The 26,654-nt window shown below is 38.7% G+C and overlaps 1 protein-coding gene across 2 annotated transcripts; it reads left to right on the top strand.

The window, feature by feature from the left end:
* Window positions 1-267: 267 nt before the first annotated feature.
* Window positions 268-26,654, top strand: LOC121375178 (methyltransferase-like protein 24). Of its 2 annotated transcripts, XM_041502466.1 has the most exons (8): window positions 268-462; window positions 8,019-8,108; window positions 10,440-10,714; window positions 11,688-11,764; window positions 17,492-17,620; window positions 20,882-20,956; window positions 22,097-22,241; window positions 24,952-26,654. In XM_041502466.1, the coding sequence occupies exons 3-8, from the start codon at window positions 10,529-10,531 to the stop codon at window positions 25,258-25,260; spliced, it is 921 nt and encodes a 306-aa protein (XP_041358400.1). In that variant the 5' UTR covers window positions 268-462; window positions 8,019-8,108; window positions 10,440-10,528; the 3' UTR covers window positions 25,261-26,654. The 2 variants fall into 2 exon arrangements, with proteins under 2 accessions (XP_041358400.1, XP_041358401.1); XM_041502467.1 differs by lacking the exon at window positions 8,019-8,108 and having other exon boundaries at window positions 269-462.

The following is a 26,654-nucleotide window of genomic DNA, read 5'->3' as shown; positions in this document are numbered from 1 at the left end:
TTTTGAGTAGTATATATACCCTTTTCCCACTGGTTCCCTCCCCCCCACCACATGAACAAAAGTTGCTGGATCCACCCTTGTACACGACTGGATATGTAAACCTGTGGTATATTATGCTGTCTTGTTTGTTGGAAAGTACATATAAAAGACTCCTTGCTGCTAATGCAAACATTTTGCAGGTTTTCGAATCCTCCCACTGCTTATCACAATGACCCAAATGTTTGACACATTATAACAGCCGATGGTTAATAAATCAATGTGCTTTAGTGGTGTCGTTAAAACAAAGCCAACTGTTAGTACATGCACGCTCTGTCGTGGGAAAATAGCAGACTCGGTCCATGTTCCAAGGACAGCCTTTAGCGCCCCATCGGATTACCTGAACAAAGCGGCAGAATTCAACGACAGGTTTATTGACCTTGTCGTCACACGGCCATTTTGGCCTGGGTACGTCTGCTCCGCAAGGTAAGTGCTTTAACATGTTCTTAGTTGGTGATATTCGTTGCAGCATGGCCCATTACTCGGGCGTGGTGCTGACTTACACTGTCATATTAGTGAATAGGCTGATACGGGTTTTCTTTGCCAGTCGTTTGAAACATCAATAAATAAAATACAAATTTGATATCCTTCGATCCAGCTTGAGCTTGAGTTACCTTCGACTCAACGTGCAGCTTCGGATCGGCTGGACTCCGATAGAAACATGTTCAGATATAACCTTCGTTACCTTGGTCCTAACCGTAATCTAACCCTAATGTTGACCCAAACCCTAAACCCTGCACCAATTGATCACAAAATGTGTTGTGTAGAATTGGAGGGGAGGGGTGGGAAAGAGTTCCGAAACCCCTCCCCCTTATTAATATTCGTTATATTCATCAACCCTAATGTTATATATATTTTTTATAATAGAGGGATGAAAATAAGGAAACTTGCCGAGGGGTGGGATGGAGGGGAAGGTATGGAGAGTATTCACTATATAAACTGTATGTTGTTTAAGGTAAAAGTATAATCAATATACACCTGGATATTAATTAAACACCACCTGAATTGTATTTCATCCAAAAAGGAGCCTACAAGTAGTTGTTCGTGCCTACATGGTTTAAACCGGATATTGAGAGTTTTAACAGTATTCCTTTTCTATGATGGGCGGGACGTAGCCCAGTGGTAAAGCGTTCGCTTGATGTACGATCGGTTTGGGATCGATCCCCGTCGGTGGGCCCATTGTGCTATTTCTTGCTCTAGCCAGTGCACCACGACTGGTATATCAAATGTCGTGGTATGTGTTATCCTGTATATGGGATGGTGCATATAAAAGATCCCTTGCTGCTAATCGAAAAGAGTAGGCCATGAAGTGGCGACAGCGGATTTCCTCTCTCAATATCTGAGTGGTTCTTAACCATATGTCCGACGCCATATATCCGTAAATAAAATGTGTTGAGTGCGTCGTTAAATAAAACGAGTAGTTACCGAGATTGCATCAATTCATTATTTATGAGAAGCACAGCAGTGTGATTCCAGCTCCGTAGTTAATTACTGTATACATCTTCAACCGGCCTCAGTGGCGCAGTGGTTAAGCCATCGGACTACAGGCTGGTAGGTACAGGGTTCGCAACCGGGCCCGGTACCAGCTCCAACCCAGAACGAGTTCTTAAAGGCTCAGTTGGTAGGTTTAAGGCCGCTACACCCTCTTCTCTCTCACTAACCACTGACCAACTAATAACTAACCTTCTGTCCTGGACAGACAGCCCAGCTAGTTGAGGTGTGTGCCCATGACATCGTGCTTGAACCTTAATTGTATATAAGCACGAAAATATGTTGAAATTAAACGAAATGAAAATACATCTTCATGCATATCTACAGTATCTGTGTTTTACCCTAGAACATTAAATATTGATGCCGTCGGTCTCTTTCAATATCATCAGTATACACAGAACATTAATTTCAGTGTTTGATATCAAGTGGTCACGCTTACTTGCGAAGTGGCATGGTGAAAACTACGTGGTGCTTAAAGGGACATTCCTGACTTTGCTGCAATTTTTAAGATGTTATCGACTAACAGAAACTTTTTAACGGTGGTAATTACATATCAAGTATATTTTTCTGCATAAAATATTAGTGGCTATATATTAAACGTGTTTCTGATCGTTCTAATATTTGTACTATGTTAAATTTCATTTCATTTCTTTAAATAAAAAATTTCGTACGTACGAAATTATTTGAAGACAAAATCCAGTTTGGGTTTCTTACAAATATTAAGACGACCAGAAACACATTGAATATACAGATACTGATATTCTAAACAAGAAAATATATTTAATATGTAAGCTTAATCGTAGAAATATTTTATTAATCGGAAGCATCTTACAATGCAGCAAACTCAGGAATGTCCCTTTAATTACTTTCCAGGTGTAAATTATAGTGAATAATCGTCCAAATATGACAGGCATTTGTGTTCGGTATTCGATTGAAATGAAGAGCGAATATTCGAATATTCGGTTGAAATACTACCTCCACTTGTTACGTTAGGCACGGAAGGAAGAAACCAAGTTTATCGTACGTCGTTACGAGCTCCAGAAGGAAGGCAGGGGCGTAGCGTGATCTGGACCTGGGGGGGGGGGGGGGGGGGGGGTTCAAATATCAACCAAGTGGACCTTTTTCTATTTTGTTTTTGCACCACCAGAAACTCCATATGTATAAACCTGTATGTTTTAGTTCTGAAAGCGGACCATTTGCTTCAGCGGGTGAGGGGGGGGATTCGTCCGAACCCCCCCCCCCCCCTCTCCCCCCTCTCTCGAGGCATGGGATTTTTAATCCAGATACCGAATCCAAACCCTGAGTGAGTGCTCCGCAAGGCTCAATGGGTAGGTGTAAACCACTTACACCGACCAGTGATCCATAACTGGTTCAACAAAGGCCATGGTTTGTGTTATCCTGCCTATGGGAAGTGCAAATAAAAGATCCCTTGCTGCCTGTCGTAAAAAGAGTAGCATATGTGGCGACAGCGGGTTTCCTCTAAAAAAAACAGTGTCAGAATGATCATATGTTTGACGTCCAATAGCCGATGATAAGATAAAAAAATCAATGTGCTCTAGTGGCGTCGTTAAATAAAAGAAACTTTACTTTCTACCTACTTTAGCATTTACTTGTTTTGGCTCTCACTGATGTTGTTTACTCTTGAAATTAAAATAAAGATGTCAGTAAACAGGAGATTTGTGACCTTTATTGGAACAGGCTATAACACATTTTGACGATATGCGTCAATTTCATTTACCCTAAAATAAACTTTTAATTTAAAACTGCAAGTTAACTGAGTATTTTGAATTGCAGCATAAATTATTAATTATGACCAACATATTTAGTGAGTATAAATTCAATATAAGTACATTAGAAATTTATACAATCTTGTAACCGCTTAAAGGTGCTATATCCTAGTTCTATGTGAGCATCTGTTTGTGATAAAGATTCTCTATATAAAAATGTATTTTCTACTAGTAGATAAAATTATTTCCTATAATCATTTAAGGGCATATAGTTAAAGGTGTAGTCTTTAAATGTTGAAGCATAATTTAATAAAAACATGATTTGCAATAGCTGTCATTATGCAACTGAGATAGGACCTTTAACACCGGTATAATAGATCACAAACTCAAAATGGTCCGTGACAGTTTTGCTCAAAAGTCTACAAATAATTTGTTTCGAAGGCGAATAGGGGTAAACTGTCATCAGAAACAGTCCCTCCAATATTGTAACAGCAATGAAATTGACACACGTTGACCAACATTTGTTATAGTCTGTTCCAATAAAGTGCACAAAATCACCTGTTTACTGACATATCTTTTAATTTCAAGAGTAAACACCACCTTGTACATCAATGAGAGCCCAAACAAGTAAATGCTAAATTAGGTAGACTATCATTAAATAGATATTTACATAATATTTACTTGTCTGTTTAATATGTAAGAAATAATCGACGAAAATAATTTTGATTCTATTTCCGACAGTACTTTAGGTCGGGATACACAGTATTATCTGTATACTATTAGATTATTATCATTCAAATGGTGGTGGGAGGGGGGGGGGGGGGGGGGGGGGGGGCGTATCCCAGTGATAAAGCGTTCGCTTGATGCGAGGTCGGTTTGGGATCGATCCCCGTCAGTGGGGCCATTGGGCTATTTCTCGTTCCATCCAGTGAACCACGCCTGGTATATCAAAGGCCGTGGTATGTGCTATCCTGCCTGTGTGATGGTGCATATGAATGACCCCTTGCTGCTGATCATAAAGAGTAGCCCATGAAACGGCGACAGACCGACAGCGCGTCAACCGAACGTTTTACCACTGGGCTACATCCTGCTACAATCTGTTGATAGATTTGAAAAAACGGAAAGCTAAAAGGTTTTTTCTTTTTTTTTATCGGCACCACTAGAGCACATTGATTTATTAATCATCGGGTGTCAACCGGAAAGCTTTCACGTTATTAAATAAACCTTAATATACTGAAGTGATCCATATTCATGTTTTAAATAGAGAATAATACATGAGCGGCCGTTAGATACCATTTATCTTACAACGAGTTGCTTTAAAAGGTATATAACGAGCGAAAGCGAGTTTCATACGTTTTTAAACAACGAGTTGTAACATAAATGGTATCTGTCGGACATGAATGTATTATTATATTTCTTACATATCCTCAAAAACCATGTTTTAAGTAAATTTTATCATCTTTTTCGACTGAAAGTTATTTACAGCCTTTGCCCTTAAAGCTAATTTACGTGCCACAGACAAATGATTGTATACGTCACAGTGTAATCGATTTCGACCGTGCCGTTTTTTCATTGGATACATGGCATTGGTGGTCTGGTCATCACCTAAGAGCAGCCAGTCATATGTCTTGCAATTGTTAGCACACGTACATGTGTAAACAAGTATGTGTTATCAAAAATAACGAATGATCTTCTCACCAACGGGCGTGTGTGTAAGAAATATTATAATGAAGTTCAACTTGTATTAAAAAAATAATAAAAAAATCTGCTAGAAGCCTTCATTAAAACCGGGGGGGGGGGGGGGGGGGGGGGGGGGGGGCAATTTACTTCAATCGGTTGAGTGCTCGCTTCAGGTGTTTGCGTCGCAGAATCGAACCACCTCGGTTCATCCATTCAGCTGACTGGGGTTTTTTCTCGTTCCAACCATTGCATATCACAACTGGACAAAGACTGTGGTATGTGCTGTCCTGTCTGTGGGAAAATGCATATAAAAGATCTACGGCTGCATTAAGAAAAATGTAGCGGGTTTCCTCTGATGACTACGAATTACCAAATGTTTGACATGCAATAGCCGATGATTAATTAATAAATGTGCTCCAGTGGTGTCGTTAAACAAAACAAACTTTTCATTAAAACACGCTGCTATCATTAATATGCTATGATACGTATCGTGATACAGCAAACATGTCGCGATATATCGTGACTCAAAACGTTATCATAATATCCAGTTCTAGCTCTACGGTCCGATTACACGTTGTCATAGCGACGGCGTTTGTTAAAATGCTGGATAGTTCGTACTACAAGTGTGTTTCGTGCAGTCATACAGTGCGCTGCAAAATACATTACATTTTATAGGTAGTTAAAGGCATACTGTCACAGATTTAAGGACCTTATTTCTCTAACAATGAATAATAAAAAAAAATTGTTGGAAACCAAATCTAGCTATTGCATCACCTTAACTGAACCATGATGGAGTGAAATCCATGTCATCCCTCTCGGTAATTTTAGTTTTTGAATTATGGACCATTGCCATAATTCAATTATTTTTACAAAATGTCATTAATAAATGGAGTATGGTGGTTATGAAGATGGTTGAATAAAGTACATTTTGTTCAGGTAATACTTTATTAGACCAGTACATAGGTCAGTGGTCTGTGACAATATGCCTTTAAAGATAAAGTTTGTTTTATTTAACGACACCACTAGAGCTCAATGATTAATTAATCATCGGCTATTGGATGTCAAACATTTGGTAATCCTGAAAAAAATCCCTGGTTATTAATGGAAAAATATAGCGGGTTTCCTCTCTATGACTGTGTCAAAATGATCATATGTTTGACATCCAATAGCCGATGATTATTAAATCAATGTGCTCTAGTGGTGGTGTTGAACAAAATATACTTTAACTTTAACTTTCTGTATTAAAACTTAGTGTATCAGTATTTTACTTTCATCATGTTTATTTCTTATTTTTAAATCACTTCACCCAAACTTCAACTTCTTGTTTAACGGGGAAAACATAGTAAATTACCGTGTATCGTGATATGTATCGTATCGTTATACGTATCGTATTGTGAGGTAGGTGTATTGTTATACGTATCATATCGTGAGGTAGGTGTATTGTGATACGTTTCCTATCGTGAGATAAGTGTATTGTGATACGTTTCCTATCGTGAGGTAGGTGTATCGTGACACGTATCGTACCGTGAGGTAGGTGTATTGGGGTATGTATCGTATCGTGAGGTAGGTGTATCGTTATACGTTTAGTATCGTGAGGTAGGTGTATCGTGATACGTATCGTACAGTGAGGTACGTGTATTGTGATACGTTTCCTGTCGTGAGGTAGGTGTATCGTTATACGTTTAGTATCGTGAGGTAGGTGTATTGTGATACGTATCGTATCGTGAGGTAGGTGTATCGTGATACGTTTCGTATCGTGAGGTAGGTGTATTTGCTACTGACGAGCAGCAGCAATGAATAATTTATATATGGACTTTCCCACAGCCAAGAGAACACATGCTACGGCCTTCAGTAAATATCAGTTGTGAGGGATTATTGGAAATGGAAAACTATCGCACTTTCATCAAACATTCCACTAATGACGGTACAGGAACTTCAAAGATTAATCTATTAACCTGCATAACCTTTGGTGTTAAAAATGTTACACTACCAGTTAGGCCAAACAGAATAATATTTGTAATTCCAATTACATAAACCAGACAAATTAAGGTATGTAGTTTCAAATCTTCTTTTTTTCTTCTTCTATTTTTTTTTTTTTTTTTTTTTTAATTATTATTATTTTTTTTTTAGGCAAACTATTTGGTGTAGGTAGGCATTTTATAAAGACTGAAATTTTATGTATAGCAAGAGAGCGAACCGAACGCTATTTAATCTCTGTTGAATATTGTGCAAAAGTTTTTTTTTTAAATCCGCTTGTTCTTGATATCAATTTAGATTTGATCGGTAAGGGTGGGGCTTTTTTTTTTATGTACCGTTTTATTAATTCACTATACCAGTATACTTGTTGATATTAAGCTATAATGTGTATTAAATATCGTTGAATGTGCCTACCAGTCAAAAAAGCCTTGCCCAAGCATTCCTTTAAAGATGTCGCACGGTTTTCTTGGGACGGTCGGGTCATCGGAACCACAACTATTATTTTGTTTGTTTGGGCTTGATAAAATGAACGGCAGAATAGACCGTCAGTGTACCAGCTGTGTTCATTGTAGAACTAACCTGCTAAGCTCATGGATGAACACTAGCGGGGGTTCGACAACAAAGCCCTGTGTCAACTCATTGACACAATATACTATTTATAGTAGGGACAATAACAAAAAACGCAGGGCGACATCAGTTCTGCACTATTAAGCAACAACTGGCATATCAAAGGCCGTGGTATGTACTATCCCGTCTGTGGGATGGTGCATATGAAAGATCTCTTGCTGCTAATCAAAAAGAGTAGCACATGAAGTGGCGACAGCGAGTACCCTCTCTCAATATCTATCTCTCCCTCCCTTCCTCTCTCTCTCTCTCTCTCTCTCTCTCTCTCTCTCTTCTTCTTCTTCTTCTCTCCCTCCCTCCATCCCTCTCTCTTCTCTATCTCTCTCTCTCTTTCTCTCTCCCCCCCATCAAGTAACCCATTTTGTTTGTGCATAACTCATTCTAAATAAATGATGTACTATATATAATGCGCGAACGAAATATGGGTTACGCAAAACCAGATTAACGTACTGTGCATTAATTTTGTACTTTAATTTTGTTTAGCTGTACAGAATATTAAATTGATGGCCGCTGATGTTGAAAACACGGCAGTGCTGTGCATTGTTTCTAGAATTGAACGTTTACATTAGGAAGGTGAGACTTATTATACTGTGTGAGAACTAATTTAAGAACCTGTTTATCGACATTTTCCAGCACCCCTCTCTGCTCTGTCGTCATTTCTTCAGCCCATCCAGCCTCCCACGGAGTTTTCCAACGACTGAATCACCACTTCATGTTGTTAGTTGAATATTAAAGTTAAACGATAATCGATGGTATTAAAGACGCAGAAATTAGTTTCAACCCGTAAACATGGACACTAAGTTTGGTTAAGTTACAAACATGTAACACATTTGAATAAAGTTACAAGAAAGTCTTTGACGTTGAAACGGTGAAATATCGTTAAAATAGACTAAAACTCGACTCCATAACTGTTATTTCTCAGACGCACGTGTGTGTTTAAAAATATGAAAAATGCATTTTGTGGTTTTAGAAACAACCAGGATGACCAGAAACACTTCGGTTGTTTGGAAATGGATTCTCTAAAGAATAAAATATAAGTAATGTTTGATTTCACTGATCATAAACGGCTCTAATAGTGAACAGTATGCCGTAGTGTTTAAAAACTAGCGTCTGTCCCTTTAATAATACAGGTGCGTGTGTAGGGAAGTACGTAGAGTTGGACGAGTGGGTGGCATATAGGTTAAGCCCGACACTGCGCGCCGCTAGCTGAAGCCACTGAAAGAGGACGGGGAGGTGGTGAGGAGGGGGTTGTAGGTGTATATTGTCAAATATTGACCTTTTTTAGGCAAGTGTAATTTAGAAAACTAGATGTTTTGAAATGCAATTTTTTTGCATTTGCATCATAACATGCTGGTGAATGGAAAACCGTTTAGGCCTAGAAGTATTTTTCACGACGAATATGTTTTGTATACATATATACATACATACATACATATATATATATATATATATATATATATATATATATATATATATATATATATATATGTGTGTGTGTATGTGTGTGTGTGTATGTGTGTGTGTGTGTGTGTGTGTGTAAACGCTGAATGTATAATATATTATAATCACCTGGGCCCCGTTCCACTAAGCGATCTTAGCCCTACTATTGTCGTAAATACCTACCATCGAGACCTTAATTTTTTTCTACGATCGTCAGCCCGTTCCACGACACGGCGTAACTTACTATCGTCGTAAGTTATAGTGAAAATTTACAATTGGTACGAGGCAGTTGTAAGCCACTAACGTAGATGTCAAATGGCAGTTAGATGATTATTTGATATTTTTTGAAGAAGGATACTAACTCTTTGTGTAAAAATGGATCTAATATATACCAAATACCTTTTATGAAACTCTGTGATCGATGAAAAACAGTCTAGGCCTAACGACCTTCACACGAAAATAAGGGAGATAACTCTCATGTCTTATACATTCGGCAATTATCGCTTACCGAATAAATTGACACAGTTAATTCATGTTTTTCCCATGCCAATGAATACATCCAACATGTTCCGAAAAGTCGGTAAAAACAATTTATTATTTAACTAATTAGCACTTCTTTGCAAAGAATTTATTAATAATTAAAGGAGCACTTACGACTACCGTAAGGTTGCTTTGTGGAACGGCTGTAAAGTTTACGGTGCCAGTTGTAAAACTCGCCTTAAATCACTACAATTAACCTTAGCTACAATTCGTTCGTGGAACGGGGCCCAGATGTGTACCAAATTATTGGATAAAATCATGAAAAAATTACTTACAAGGAATAACTGTACGATGCAGTCAGATAATTCGTTATAATTACAATTCTGGGTCTTCTGGGTTTTTTGGTTGTTTTGCTTTGTATTATTTTCAAGTGACTATGTAGGACAGTATTTCATTCTTTCACCTCCACTGATCTGGTTTAACTCGTTTGGTAATGCGTTTATGTCAATGTTATAGTCCGTCCAATCGTTGTATAAAAATGCTGTTTGTTTTATAAATAATTTCAGTTTGGTTTGACGTTTGAAGAAAAGTAAAAGTGTTTTGGAAATAAATTGTTTTTACTATTTTTGTGTCCAAATTACAAATCAGTCGTCTCAGAAATAAATAACTTGTAGTAAATTTCATAGTATGAAAAAGGGCGTTCTCTGTGCGACGGACTATAGATGGGTTTGACGGTAGAAAATTCCACAGCATTTTTTAAAAACTAAATGTCTTGAAATTCAATTTCCTGCATTCTACGAGTAAACATTATTATGACAATTGCAGGCATATGCCTTGATAATTTAATCAAAACATTGTACAAGTAAGTACAAAAAAGTAATGTATAAGTTGGCGGGTAAAAATGTCGAAATGTTACGGTTACGGTCTAATCACTAGCCTACGGGTAGCAGTTTTAACGTTTCTATATATTTTTCTTTCTTTCAGAAATATCTTTAAATACGGACATAATTCCAAGTTTGCCCAGTGCCATTTTCAATTCGCGCACTGTCTACTGACAAGGTGTCGTCTTCAAAATGAAGATTTTTATGTCAAAAGTACAGACCATACTGTTCCTGTTGACATGTGGCATGTTCGGTGCAGTGATTTACAAGTGGTCGACGTCGGTGACGACGTACAAAGTGATTGAGAAAATCAAAGACGTTAGTGAAACAGAGTCTAAGAGAGGACCAACACTAGTACTACCACCTCAACAAATAATGGTGAGATAGATAGAGCAAAAGAAAAACGAGAGGGGGGGGGAGAGAGAGGGAGGGAGAGAGAGAGAGAGAGAGAGAGAGAGAGAGAGAGAGAGAGAGAGGGGGGGAGAGAGAGAGAGAGGGGGAGGGAGGTTTGGAGAGAGGGAGAGAGAGGGGGGAGGGAGGGTTTGGAGAGGGAGGTTTTGGAGAGAGGGACGGAAGGAAAGAGGGCCGGAAGGAGGGAGGGACAGACAGACAGACTGACAGACAGAGGATGAAACAGAAGGGGATAAATGGAGAGAGTGAAAAATATAAGATAGAAAAACATACAAGGATTGAGAGAGAAATAGAGAGATAATGAGGAATGAAAGCTAGACACAAAGATAAACATACAGAGATTGAGAGAGAGGAATACAAAGGGAGAGAGATATAGAAAGAGAGAGAGAAGTGGAGAGGGAGAGAGAATGAGGAATTGAAGATAAAGAGACAAACAAACATACAGGGATTCAAATGAAAGAGAGGAATAGACAGAGAGAGAGAGAGAGAGAGAGAGAGAGAGAGAGACAGAGAGAGAGAGAGAGAGAGACAGACAGACAGAGATGATCAGATGGACCGACGTACAGAGAAAGTTATACTCCTATAGCTACTTTGTCTTAAACATGTTAATTTTTAGTATTGTATTTTATTATTGTAAGTAGTATGGTGGTGGTGGTAGCAGTGTTATATTATAGTTGTTATAGTTATTTTAATGCAAGGTACAATTATAATCCTGGTTTTCTATTGGGTGGAGAGGAAAGGCGGCGTATCCTATAAATGTAGTTTGTGTTTGGTGGTGATTACATCAGACTATGTTTTAGTGGTCCATTATTTAAATTTTTTTAAAATTCCATAATCATTTCTGTAATAACCAATTTGAAGTAGTGAGTTATTTAATAATCTTGTGAAGTAGAAAGATACACACTTGTTTGTATTTATTTATTTTAATATTCCTTTTCAGAATTTTATAGGACCTCCAGAATTCCAAAATATCACCTTAGCGACATCTCACGAAGAGTTAGCCAGAATATACCACACGTAAGTAACGGTTAATGCACCTCATTAATTAAAATACTTGTCAGGATCCCACCCCTCCCCTCGTCAACCCATGGTGAACTCACTAGTTCATTATTCGTTTCAACCTGCAAAATGTGACTGGTTTATCAAAAGCTTAGAATGAATGAATGAATGTTTAACGACACCCCAGTACGAAAAATACATCGGCTATTGGGTGTCAAACTATGGTAATGGAAACAAATAAGGTGATGATCAACATCAACAGAAAAATTCAAGATATAAATAAAAACAGTGTAAAGAACTGTGCAAAATACAAATATCACAGAGAGATACTGACTTTTACTCTAAACTTCAATGTGTGCTGTATTGGCCATTCTCAAAGAGAATGTTACACCCCTGCACCACGGTGAGGTTACAGCACGCGCAGGGGCAAAAGCTTAGAAGGCTTTTGTTGTGTACCAAGCTGAATTATATAAATTAATGTGTGGATGATAAATTATTTTGATAACGTCTGGTGAATAGCGCCCCTATAGGTTGTATAGTACCAAAGAAGAGAGTACCGTGTCAAGGTTCAACGTGCACCGTCAAATATTTACGGAGTAAAAGCAGCTGTGGGTGTGATTGGTAGTAATATGTGACATTGATTATTTGTGCAAATACTATTATCCATTGACAATAAATAAATACACTTTTATTTGTTATACAGTTGTTATGCAGTATATACCAGAGGTTGAAACTAATGCGGGGTACCCCCAAAAATGGAACTGCAATTTCCAGCAAAAATGACGGTTGCTATTAAAAACATAAATTAAATCTCTTAAATGATACGTGACCCCCTATTTTCTTGCAGCTAGATTAGATGTGAGGTGCCACACTTTCTATTGATGTACTTCCTGGGTGTGTTGAAACGCTGCTTATATCAGTTTTATTAGTACTCGTTAACATTATCGGCAATAGGAATTGATTTGGTCTAATGGAACCTATAGCATATATTCACTATATTATCATTATTTTATATTGTGTGCCATTTACTGTTATTTGACAGTCATAATTGCTTAATTAGGTTACACTCAGGCATGGGAGTTCATAATGACCTTGACCTTGGCATTAATTTACTGTGAACTGCTGAGAATAGAGTTTGAAAAAAAGTCTGTGCTGACCAATGGGAGATTTTGGTCCATATTTTTTACTTAAAATATTTTAAAGCTTATTTATCCAAGGTGATGGACATGTCATATAACACTAATCTTATTTAGGATAATAAGTCTAGGCAAGATGAAATAAGCTGTTAGTAATAATTAATTTTTAGTTAAAAAATAATGTTAGCTAATATTAGGTTAAGCTTTTAGATCTCCATTAACAATGTGTATTTGAATGCAATTGGCTCTGGAATGACTATATTTAAATAACCTGATTTCTGCTGTAATTTTAACATACTTTTTAGGTTGGTGAATTATGTTTTAGGCAAATATGGGAGTTTTTACAATTGTTTTTGTGAGTTTGGCAAAAACATTAAAATCTACAGAAGTGGGTTCTGTGTAGCCATTTTGCATTCTCTTCTTTATTTGTACACATATATAAGCTTGGTAATGATAGCTTTAGGTCAGTTCATTAAATCTTGTCCATATATTCAGTGAGTTTTCTATAGTAAAGGGTATTTGAAGTATATACCAAGTACAAGAGCAATTTTGACACATTTGTTAACCTACCTAGGAGTGTGTTAGTATTATCTTCCACTATCACCACACTTGTAAAGCTATATTTTCCAATATTACTATGTAAATGATGTGTTACATTACAGATTGTAGTAATGCATACGATATAAATATTATATTCAGTTAAAACAGAAAATAATTAAAGAAAAATGACTTTCGCTCTCTTTTGATGGATTGAATGTGCTTTTTTTATGACAAATAAAAAATAAAGATGTAAAACCCTAATGATAACTCTAGCTATGATACATGTCTGTAAGCACCAATCACTGGAGATTATTAATAAAATATCAACAGATATATTGGTAGCTGTCAGTGGATTTAATAATGCATATATAAAAACCAACTAGGCTGATGGGTTTGAAAATATTGCATTCAGTGACTTGACATCCAAGCATAGTCCATACCTTGGGTGTTTACCCCACTATGATGTGTACCACATTAATTTACTACTATTTGTGGATGCAGTGGTCTTCATTTCAGATACCACATGTAATATGCTTTTTTTCTAGTGAAGTTCTTATCATATGCCCATTAAAGTCTTTCAAAACACAGGGTCACTGCAATAAATGAGTTTTAAGGTAATTATTTATTGGAAATGAGAGACTCTGACTATGCATGCACACACTACATATACAACTAAGCATACACAACCAACCCATAGTATGTATCTTCAAGAGTAGTATTGTTTTTTGTTTTGTTTTTTTAAATATGATATATTGCATTTGTATATACAACTTTGCATAACACTGATGCTTCCTGAGGTGTACATTAAATCAGGTTGCACTGTAGGAACAACACTTTCAATTATGTTGTCACATCATATCAGAACACAGAAGATCCTGATAGTCATGAAAACACCCAATTGGACACTTTTTGAAAAATATATTTTTTTGATATAGGTTGCATAGTACCAAAGAAGAGAGTACCGTGTCAAGGTTCGACGTGCACCGTCAAATATTTACGGAGTAAAAGCAGCTGTGGGTGTGATTGGTAGTAATATGTGACATTGATTATTTGTGCAAATACTATTATCCATTGACAATAAATAAATACACTTTTATTTGTTATACAGTTGTTATGCAGTATATACCAGAGGTTGAAACTAATGCGGGGTACCCCCAAAAATGGAACTGCAATTTCCAGCAAAAATGACGGTTGCTATTAAAAACATAAATTAAATCTCTTAAATGATACGTGACCCCCCATTTTCTTGCAGCTAGATTAGATGTGAGGTGCCACACTTTCTATTGATGTACTTCCTGGGTGTGTTGAAACGCTGCTTATATCAGTTTTATTAGTAAACGTTAACATTATCGGCAATAGGAATTGATTTGGTCTAATGGAACCTGTAATAGATGTATTTGTACCTAGAATTTCTTCCTTGTGGCAAAATATGTCACATCGCCCTAACGCTCAATACAGCATGGCTTAGTTCAGCCAGACCGAACAGAAAAAATGTCCGATAGGCTGATATTATGGGCTTCACGGAGAACTAAATAGCCACGTCGTTAAGCAAACAAATAGTTCGCGAACGTTAACGAAACGTTTGCTGGCTGAACTGTGGACCTCTCTTATCTAATTAAAAAGCTTACGTAAATTCACAACTCACTCATTCCTGTATATTTCCTTCTAGGACATTCTTCCATATCTCTCTCTCTCTCTCTCTCTCTCTCTCTCTCTCTCTCTCTCTCTCTCTCTGCATAATTGAAACATAAGATGGACTTATATATAAATAATGAAATTAGATACATATAAACTACATACCATTAAAATGAGACTAGTTTGGGATATTTAAAGTAAACTACTCACAACAAGTTGAGGGCTAGTAACAAATTTTACCACACGTTTTATAAAATTGAAAAAAACATAATCAGGGGCGGTAATGAAAAGTAGGCTACAGACTTGAATAAAGCATTTCAGATTGCATGAACATGAATCTTTTACTCACAGATTTTTTGGTTGCCAATAGAAAGCGTATGGCAAATGCTTAAAATAAATCCAAAACGTTTTAAAACTTTTTTTCTGATTAGGCAGGACACCTGTCTGAAAACTGTATGGAGCACGTTAAACTCCCTTTTTATGTTAACACTTTCCATGTTTGATTAGTGTTGGGAGGGTATATATTTCTATAAATTCTTTGCAATCTGGCTCGGATAACTGTGCCACCAAAACGTAAACTGAGCATTCTGGGCTTTGGTCGAGTCTGAATGATAAGCATATCTATGAGATAAGTAGCGAGATGTCTGCAAATGAGCTATTCCGTCATCCTTTAGCGGCAAGGAAGTTGCCATACCACTGGCACAGCAGTGTCTGTGTGGCTCTTAAATTCTTGTGACTAGTATGTATCCACATGCGTTTTTTCCCCCACTGAAAATGGCCCCAAAACGACTTCTTTCCTATTTCAGAAAGATGTTGTTCCATAATTAATCATCAGATAGTTGTAATATTTAAGATTTATACAGCAGTGGGTACGGATTTGGTAGAGAGAAAAATTTAAATGTGTAAATAAAACTGTTTTAGTGTCTCAAAAATGACAGTTCGTAAGATTAAATATAATTTTAGTTATTTTTCAGTTGTTTCTAAGCATTCGGTTTAATTACTGAAAAGTTCCAATGAACTATATATCAGATCTTTATAACCTTGTTAGTCCCAATGCCACAATTTCAGGTTTTTATGTACATTATTTGCTGGAATAATGGGACATTGATGATGGCAGTAATTTTCAAGCTAACTTTAACATCTACCATGTTTAGCAAAATTACCATTTCTCACAAACTACTTGGAATACAGAGCTAAATTTTAGATTTGTTCATGTAAATGGCTGAGGAATATCTTTTTACATATTTCAAGTGCATCTGAAACCGAAGTGCATGGGACTGTCCCGTAAAGAAATCTTTCAACAAAACACCTCTCAAGCCAATGTATTTAACCCGAATGTAAGGTCAAGGTCATTTTAAACTTTGTTGAACTGCATATAACTTTCGAATCTTTTCATGGATTGCTTTAATAGTTGGTATACATGTTCAGCCATTTGATATTGTTTAAAGTGCACATCTCTGTGTTCATAAATGTGATAACAGAGAAATGGATAAAAAAAACATTTAACAAATAATTTTAGAAACCTTAAATGTTAGAAAGTTTTCAGCTATTAAGGGAAATATTGTAATTATGTAATATGCTCTGAATAAATGGGAATGTGGAATGTATTACAAAATGTTAATGGCATTTGGTATTGATCATACCTACTTGAAAAACATCTGTTTGGTAGTTATTTTGATTAATCTATATCTTCACCATTCAACATGACATTGTTGTGCGAGTCATCACGGGTTTGCCGTTTTAGTTCTTTTGCTTTGCTAACAGCATTCAAACGATCTAATTTATTCTTACCTTAAAGTGACAGACCCTAGTGTTTAAACACTACGACGTATTGTTCACTATTAAAGCCCTTTTTGATAAGTGAAATCAACCATTACTTAGAGATTTCATTGTTTATATTGACCATTTCTAACATCCGAAGTGTTTCGGGTCATCTTGGTGTTTTCTAATACCACGAAATTCATTTTTCTTATTTTTAAAAACGCACGTCTCTCTGAGAGGTAACGGTTATGGAAACGAGCTCTTGTCTACTTTTTAACGGTATTTACGTGTTTTAGACCTCACAGAATCTTGTTTCACTGTATTGTAACTTTATCAAAATGTGTTATGTGTGTGTAGATTAACCTAACTTGGTGTCCAGTTTCACGGGATGAAACTCTGGTCTGCGCCTTTAAAGGTTATATTTCAGTGTAGTTCTGGCAGATCTAGGTGAGGTTGGTCTCTCTCCCAATTCAACTAAAGAAAACATTACTCATTTCGTCTTTTTTACAAGTATTCTAAGATATTTTTTGTTTTGTTTATTTTTGTTGTTGGTTTGTATTTTTGTTTTGTTTGTTTTTTGTTTGGGGGGGGGGGGGTGGCTTCGCCGAATGTGACTAATCATGGCACCATTCTAAATCTGCTACTTTACTTTTAGCTTACATTTTTTTTCCAGCTATATAAATAAAGTCCAAGTGAAGTGTAATAACATTGTTCGCCAGGGACGCAATGGTGACGGTGGATGGGATGTTTGTATGGACCCTCCCTATGAGTTGAAAAAGCCTTGTCTTGTATACTCGTTCGGGTAAGTAATTTAACACTGTGTAAAACGGAGTCAGTGGGGCGTATCTCAGTGGTAAAGCTTGCACTTGAGACGTGTTATGTCGCATGATCGATGCTCATTAAGAGAAAATGTGGCATATTCTGTCAAGTCCATACCTGAGGTGTGTGTGTGTAGGGGTGGGACAAAAATACCATTTGTCCAGTTAACTTTTTTCGTCCAGGTACATATCTTCCTTGTCAATCCATATAGGATCATCAAACCTTGGAATGGTGGTTTGTCGCATACCATGCGGGGCGGGGGGGGGGGGGGGGGGGACCTAGTGGTAAAGCGTCCGCCTGGTGCGCGGTTGGTCTAGGATCGATCCCCGTTGGTGGTCCCTATGGGCTATTTCTTATTCGAGCCAGTGCACCACGAATTGTATATAAAAGGCCATGGTATGTGCTATTCTGTTTGTCAAATTCCTTGCTACTACTAGAAAAGATCCTTTGCTGCTAATGGAAAAAAATTATAGTTTTCTCACTACGACTATGTGTCAGAATTTCCAAATGTTTCACATCCAATAGCCTATGATTAATAAATGAATGTGCTCTAGTGGTGTCGTTAAACAAAACAAACTTTAACTGTCAAAATTACCAAATGTTTCACATCCACGAGCCGATGATTAATAAAAGCAATGTGCTCTAGTGGTGTCGTTAAACAAAACAAACTTTGACTGTAACTAATGCATGCAAGACCATTAAGCGTCCCATGCAGTAACAACTGGGATGGGATTATGTCGCATTCCATTACGAGGTCACTGTGACCAGTTTACTAGACAAGAACGTGAATAATTATCTGGAGCATATCTTCCTCATTCATTCAGGTGCGGGACGTACCCCAGTGGTAAAGCGCTCGCTGGATGCGCGGTCGGTTTAGGATCAATCCCCGTCGGTGGGCCTATTGGGCTATTTCTTGTTCCAGCCAGTGCTCCACAACTGGTGTAACAAACGCCGTGGTATGTACTATCCTGTATGTGGAATGGTGCATATAAAAGATCCTTTGCTGCTAATCGAAAATAGTAGCCCATGAAGTAGCGACTCTTTATATCTGTGTGGCCCTTAACCATATGTTTGACGCCATATAACCGCAAATACAATGTGCTGAATGCGTCGTTAAATAAAACATTTCCTTCCATCCTTCCTTCCTTCATTTCTTTCTTCCTTCCTCATTCATTCACACAGTAGCATTAAACATGTACAACGTGGGATATCATTGCCCATAGCTTTGTCATTATGAAGACATTTAATAGCATTTAAAACTTCTTCCTATTTCTTTGTCCACTACACCTCCTACATCCCGGCACATGTAGTGGCGTAGACAACGGGGGGGGGGGGGGGGGGGAGCACGGGGACATGCCCCATAATATCCATACATACGTACATACATACATACATAGTGTGGGTTGTCTCCACCAATATGCCCACCACCCCCTCCGATATAAAATCCTAGCTACACCAGTGTGTGAATAGAATAGTCTAGACTGGGACAAACGAAGTGTATAGTGTGTGGGGGGGGGGGGGGGGGGGGGGGGCGACTCAGTGCACCACTGATATTCATAAGTCATGATCCTGCGGAAAATATTGACCAGTGAACGCACCGCCACACAATCGCGAGGGTCAATTCCGTATTGGCACGTGCCGTTTCGCTTCTTGGACATGGGTCTGTTTTTCAAGGTTTTTCCGCCCAACATTTTACTGCTCCAGCTTTTGTCGACTTTGCTACTGTCGGGTCATTGTTTGGCAACCGGTGGTACAGAAAAGCAGGTTTTTTCGGTTGAAAGTGGTCGTAGAGCAATGCCCAGGCTAAATGTAAATGACCGCCTTCGCGCAATTGGTATGATCCAGGCTGAAATGCTCCATTGCGCTGTTGCTACGCAATTTGGTGTCAACATAAACACTATTCAGGCTTTGTCGCGACGTTTTCAACAATTTGGTAATGTCAGAGACCGACCACGTGCAGGTCGTCCACGCGTGACGTCACGACAGCAGGACAATCATACCCGACTCGTGCACCTCAGGAATCACTTCCAAACGGAAAGTCTGACAGCGCGGGACCATTCCTGGATTGCGTGCCATCAGCCCCAGAACTGTACGGAATCGATTACGTGAACAGCGTATTTGTTCGCGACGTCCGGCTGTCCGTTCAGTTTTGCTAAGACGCCATCGTGTAGCACGTCAGGCTTGGTGTAGAAGACACTTGCGCTTTAATCGCCGACACTGGGCGGGTATTCTGTTTACAGACGAGTCCAGGTTTCACTTAGACAGCAGCGACGGCCGTTCAAGAGTCTATCGTCGTGTTAGAGAAACGTTTTAGTGACGCCTGTATTGTGGAGCGACGTGCTTTTGGCGGAGGCAGTGTCATGGTTTGGGGTGGTATCACGTCAACTGGACGAACACCTATTGTGGTTCATCGATGGCAATTTGAACGCCGTAGGGCTACCGTGACGACATTATCCAGGCTCACGTCATCCCATTTGTGCAAAGACAAGCAACGTCACATCACGCTTCAGCAAGACAACGCTAGACCTCACGTCGCCCGGGTGGTAAGGGATTTCTAGCTCAGCAGAATACCGATGTGTTGCAGTGGCCTGCAGTCTCACCCGATCTTGCACCAATCGAGCATGTCTGGGATGAGATGCAACGTCGTGTACGTGCGCTGCCTAACCAGCCGGTGACGTTGGCAGCGCTGGGTCAGACGTTAGTCCAGATCTGGAACGGCATTCCCCAGGCATTCTTCAACAATTTGGTAGGCTCTATGAGGCGACGGTACCAGGCCTGCATCGACGCAAACCATGGCCATACGCGCTATTAACTTTGTGAACTGATTTTTTACCCTCGTGTCTTTCATCCCCAATACCAATGAAACGACGGATGCTGTGACATTTTAAATGAATTGAAGTTTTGCAGATTTGCCTATTAACCATGCTATCTGATCGTTTCATCGTTTTATGTCTTGAAATTATGTTTTTATCAACATGATAACCATACACAGTTACTTTTTTCCGCTAGTATATATAGCAAGGAGAAAAAAAAATCTTGAAGTTTCAACCATCTAACGTCCCCCGCACACGCGCTTGCCCCCTTAGTTATTTTACGATGACCTGTCAGCTATTAAAAGATCCCTTACTGGCGCATGGCGGCTAGTAGATTTTTCTCTCCCATTATTATTAATAAACTCTTTCTTCTAATCATGAGGAAAATCATGTAACCTTGCTAACAGACATTGTGCCATTTTTGTTTTCAGTATTAACAATGACTGGAGTTTTGACGACGCAGTGTCACGGAATATTGGCTGTGAAATCCACGCCTTCGACCCCAGGTGAGCACGTGTTGTAGACTCATACTGGGAACCAGTGAGACTTGCTGTTCTTTCTTCAGAGACCGACGCCATATAACCGTCAATAAAATGTGTTGAGTGCGTCGTTAAATAGGACGGGACGTAGCCCAGTGGTAAAAGCGCTCGCTTGATGCGCGGTCGGTTTAGGATCGATCCCCGTCGATGAGGCTGATTGGGCTGTTTCTTGTTCTAGCCAGTGCATCACGATTTGTATATTAAAGGACGTTTCCTCTGATGACTATGAGTTCAAAGTACCAAATGTTTCACATCAAATAGCCGATGATTAATAAATCAATGTGCTCTAGTGGTGTCGCTAAACAAAACCAACATATTTCTTTCTTCAGAGGTGCATGGATGCATAATGTGTATAGTTGTGTGTGCATTATGCATGTTATGTATACTGAAATGCAAAAATAACGTAATGGGTATTTCACTGAATATCTTTTTATAGAAATGTTATATCATATAATTATATTAAGCATGCGGCGGACAAACGATACCTTGGTAAAATTTGTTAAGCTAAAGTAGTTTCAGCTCAAATTAGAAAAAAAAAATGCGTTTGAAGCAAACAAAACCCCCAGAACTTTGTGTTTCTTGCAACACCACATCATTGCATTTGATAATGTTATTGCACGTGTGTTGCCTGCACTCGTATCCCTATAAAAGCAACCGTTTTTAGCGTTTGTTGAAATTTTTAACATGCCATGATAAGTAATGCTGAAAAAGTCTTTTTATTTGTTTCAAACGCATTTTATTCCAGTTGCTTTCCGAATTGAACAATATCTTCTCTCAGTTACAGTTGTTACAATATCACATTTGTCCGCATGGTTAATATATATGATATAACCTTTCTATAGGAAAGTATCAGTGAAATACCCATTGCTTTATTTATGCTTCTCAGTCGGCCTGCCTGGATGTATGTATGCGTATATGCGTGTGTGTATGCATGTAAGCGAGCGTGCATGCGTGTATCTGTACCCGTGTATGCATGTATAGATCTACATGCGTGAGTATATGCATGTATGCATGCATGTGTGTTTATGTATCTGTATTTATATGCATGTTTGCTTGCTTATTTATTGCTTGTGTTTATTTGTTTGTTTATTTTCCTCACCATTGCAGTATGAACGTGAACGACCATTTTAGGCAGCCATCAATCTATTTCCATGCCACTGGTTTGGACGGGAGTGATGCCAAGAGCCAAAACCACCCAACCTGGAAGATGGGGAGACTGCAAACGATCATAAAGAAACTCGGACATACGAATGTAAAAACAAAACAAAAATGTTTTTCAAATGACTAAGAATAATTGTGTAGCATCGATTGGGTTTATGGGGGAAGATGTCTCTATCTTGCTGTTTCATTTTCTCTTTTTCTTCTTTTTTATCTCTCTCCTCTCTCTTTCTCCTCCTCTCTCTCTCTCTCTCTCTCCCCCCCCATTTCCCCCTCTCTCCATCCCCCTCTCTCTCTCTCCCCCCTCTCTCTCTCTCCTTTCCCTCTCTCTCCCTCCCCTCTCTCTCTCTCTCTCTCTCTCTCCCCTATCTTTTTTCCCTCCCCTCCCTCTCTCTCTCTTCTTTTTCCTCTTTCTCTCCCCATTTTTCTCTCTCTCTCTCTCTCTTCTCTCTCTCTCTCTCTCTCTCTCTCTCTCTCTCTCTCTCCCCTCCCTTTTTCTACCCCTCCCTTTTTTCCCTCCCTCCCTCCCTTTCTCTCTTTTCTCTCTCTTTTTCCTTCTCTCCCATTCTCTCCCATTCTCTCCCCATTTTTTTCTCTCTCCCACACTCTCTCCCACACACTCTACCATCCCCTCCCCTCCTCTCTCTCTCTCTCTCTCCTCTCTCTCTCTCTCTCTCTCTCTCTCTCTCTCTCTCTCTCTCTCTCTCTCTCTCTCTCCCCTATCTTTTTCCCTCCCTCCCTCTCTCTCTCTCTTTTCCTTCTCTCCCATTCTCTCTCTCTCTTTTTTCCCCCTCTTCCCATTCTCTCTCTCTCTCTCTCTCTCTCTCTCTCTCTCTCTCTCTCTCTCTCTCTCTCCCCTCTCTCTCTCTCTCTCTCTCTCTCTCTCTCTCTCTCTCTCTCTCTCCGGGACGAGATATAGCCCAGTGGTGAAGCGCTCGCTTGATTCGCGGCTGATCTAGGATTGATCCTCGCCGGTCGGCCTATTGTGCTGTTTTTCGTTTCAGACAGTGCACCACGACTGATATATCAAAGGCCGTGGTATTTGCTATCTTGTCTGTGAAATGGTGCATAGAAAAGATCCTTTGCTACTAAAGGAAAAATGTAGCTGGTTTTCTTTTTGAGACTGTATGTCGGAATTGCCAAATTTTTGACATCCAATATCCTATAATTAATAAATCAATGTGCTCTAGTGGTGTAGTTAAACAAAACAAACTTCTCTTGTTCTCTTGCATGTCTTGTTTGTATGAAAATGCATGTAAAAGCAACCTCGTTGCTGCTGGCTGGAAAGAGTAATAGTCTCGAGGCAGAGTCCAAATTTTTAGGATTTCGTTGTACCCGCCCCTGTGCGTGCTGTAACCTCACCGTGGTGCAGGGGTGTAACATTCTCTTTGAGATTGGCCAATACAGCACAAATCCCCTTGTTTTCTTCGGGATACAATTAAAATTTTGAATAAAAGTCAGTATTTATCTGTGATATTTGTATTTTTGCACAGTTCTTTACACTGTGTTTTTATTTAAATCTTGAATATCTATATTGATGTTGATCATCACTTTATTTGTTTGCATTACCATAGTTCGACACCCAATAGCCGATGTATTTTTCGTGCTGGGGTGTCGTTAAACATTCATTCATTCGTTGTACCCGAGAGAGCAAAACGACCACCATGGTAACACCATTTATAATGCCACGTAGGATGGATGATGTGCTGCATCATATTCCAGTGGAGGTCAACTATGAAAAGTGTGTGTGTGTGTGTGTGTGTGTGTGTGTGTGTATGTGTGTGTGAGGGGTCAGCAGAGGTCATTAAAATCAAGGGGGTACAAATTTGAAGAAATAAGTGTTTTTTTATTTTCTTCAGAAATATTATCTTCCTAACAATAACTTATGCGTCATCAGTGGAATTGTTTTAGCGCAAGCATGTATAACTATCGCATTTTATAACCAGTACCAGCTGATTAAGCAGTGCAATGCAAGGGTTGATCTAAGAGAGTGGGACAAGGGGGACTTCAACACACACACACACACACACACACACACACACTGGGGAAGGAAATTCAACTGACCCCTTTTTAAGCAGTTTACAATTTAAATGCCCTTTTCGGCAGTGAGTCGATGGACCCTTTTACTCTTGGGCCCCTCCCTCAAATATGTCTTATTTTCTGGGTCCGTCCTTGCACTAGAGTGTCGTTAAACAAACATTCCTGTCCTTTGCTGAATGGTAATGCATGATTGGTGTTAGAGTTGCTTGTTCTATTGTATCCACGCTCTGTATAATAACAACTTTCGAGGACACTTATTTAACTCAAACCAAGGTCAGTCTAGGATCAATCACCGCCGGTTACCCCCCCCAATGGCCATGGCCTATACACAGAAATGAATAAATTATACTGTCTGCACACACATAATATCGAAATGAATGCATTAAGTTCATATTTTATTTATTCTTGCCCGCACCTTCAGAAAACATCGTTTTAAACTTTAACAATTTGAGAGAGAGAGAGAGAGAGAGAGAGAGAGAGAGAGAGAGAGAGAGAGAGAGAGAGAGAGAGAGAGAGAGAGAGAGAGAGAGAGAGAGAGAGATCCCATCTGCATATGACAATGTTGTGATTTTTCATGCTGATCATAACCCCTTTGTTAGCTAAATGTGTAAATTTAATAATATGGTATTATAACACGTTGAGGCGAGAGTTTGACTTTACTAAAATAGTAGGTGTGTTTGTATTTTGCATTAGTAAAATGATACTATAACACTGAGGGGAGACTGCAACTTTAAACAAATTTATTTGTACTTTTTTTTTTCTAGTCGACGATTGACCTGATAAAAATTGACATAGAAGAATCTGAATGGAGTGCCTTCCCGGACATGGTGCTCAGCAACAGTCTTAACAGAGTGAAGCAGTTCTGTTTTGAGATTCACTTCTTCCTGCCCACCCCAGTCAGAGACCCCGACCCCTGGAGGTACCACAGTGGTCTGCTCCTGTTTAAAAACTTGTACAACTTGGGATTCCGGATATTCAAATCTCACGGCAACCCGTGGTGTCGGTACAAATCGCAGTTCGGACCCGAACGCTGGTCGTGTCATGAAGTGTATATGGTTAAAGTGTCTTCCTAGCAGTTCAAACAGCTTTGCTTTGTAAACTTGTTAATAAGCCAGACGCGTGTGCAGGAAATTGTGCCGGGGTGTGTACACTGTGGTGACCGATTTTTAGGGGGTTAGGGAGGGCTGGGGTTCGGGTCATACCCCCCGGAAAAAAACATTAACAAAACAAATTTGCTTGGAGCAGAGGGGATTCGACCCAACCAACTCACCGCCCCCCCCCCCCCGCCCCCCCTCCTGCAGATGCGTCTGTTAGTAGATGGGGAATGATCCATGACATAGAGAGCAGTAAAGGAATATTCATATGACAGTAATATATTATTCTGTAGATGCACAATTAGGGGAATTAAACATTAAAAAGGGGCATTTATAAACTAAAAAGGGTATTTATAAACTAAAAAGGGCATTTATAAACTAAAATGGGGTACTTATAAACCCAAATCGCTTATAAACTGAAATTGGCACTTGTAAAGAAAAAAGGGCACTTATTAATTAAAAAGGGGGTACTTGTAAACTAAAAGTGTGATGTCGTTAAACATCTATTCTATTCTATTGTAAACTAAAAATGGACACTTGTAGAATAAAAAGGGCACCTGTACACTAAAAATGACACTTGTACACTACAAAGGGCACTACTTCATTTTTGTTGTGGTGGTATCAGCCCATTTGCCTCAGGACTGCCTCGCTACATACGGTGCTGCAAGGTGCGGGGAAAGTAGGTTCATGCACATTTGTATTTTCGTTTTATGTTCATAATAAAAAAATAAAAACATTTTAAAATTTATATGTGCATCCCCTGCTTGCTTTCCGCGAAGAAGATGAACATGCATTCCACTTTTAAATTTAAAAAGGGGTGTAATGAAAACCCGTTATTTATATTTAAAATAATATATTACTTCCTCAGAGATTAACACACCTTAATGCCGAAATGGACTCACCTATGATATTTTTTGTTGAAACATGTTGCCATATTATTGTCATATTATTTTCTGATGAATATTTAAAAGAAAACTGTTTTTGTGTTCCATTATTTGATTAATTTTCAGGGTTTAAGATGGACCCGATTGAAATTATCGATCCGCCATGATTTAAAACATTGCTCAGATGCACTGCATAATGAATGAATGTATGTGTCTGGTAGTAGAATGATCGACCTGTTTCAGATCATTAATAATACATTAAAGCACAGATGTACATATTTTGTTATCCATACTATTTGTATTAATAATACACCGAAGACAAAATGTTACTTTTCTTACATTCTAATATGTTTGCGTACGCACGCATGTATGTATGTATGTATATATGTATGTATGTATGTATGTATTGATGTATGTATGCATATATAGATGAATGTATGAATATATACACACGCACACACTATAATCTCGTTGGCTCGACCTATATAT

This window comes from Gigantopelta aegis, chromosome 6 (genome assembly GCF_016097555.1).
Source record: "Gigantopelta aegis isolate Gae_Host chromosome 6, Gae_host_genome, whole genome shotgun sequence".
Classification (NCBI taxonomy): domain Eukaryota; kingdom Metazoa; phylum Mollusca; class Gastropoda; order Neomphalida; family Peltospiridae; genus Gigantopelta; species Gigantopelta aegis.
This window is presented reverse-complemented; position numbering and strand designations above follow the sequence as displayed.

Bases quoted from the DNA above. Each gene is read 5' to 3' on its own strand.
- LOC121375178 (XM_041502466.1), top strand. From the start codon at position 10,529: ATGAAGATTTTTATGTCAAAAGTACAGACCATACTGTTCCTGTTGACA. The intron at 17,621-20,881 runs GTAAGTAATTTA...TTTTGTTTTCAG, and splicing joins TGTCTTGTATACTCGTTCGG to TATTAACAATGACTGGAGTT. The intron at 22,242-24,951 runs GTAAAAACAAAA...TTTTTTTTCTAG, and splicing joins AGAAACTCGGACATACGAAT to TCGACGATTGACCTGATAAA.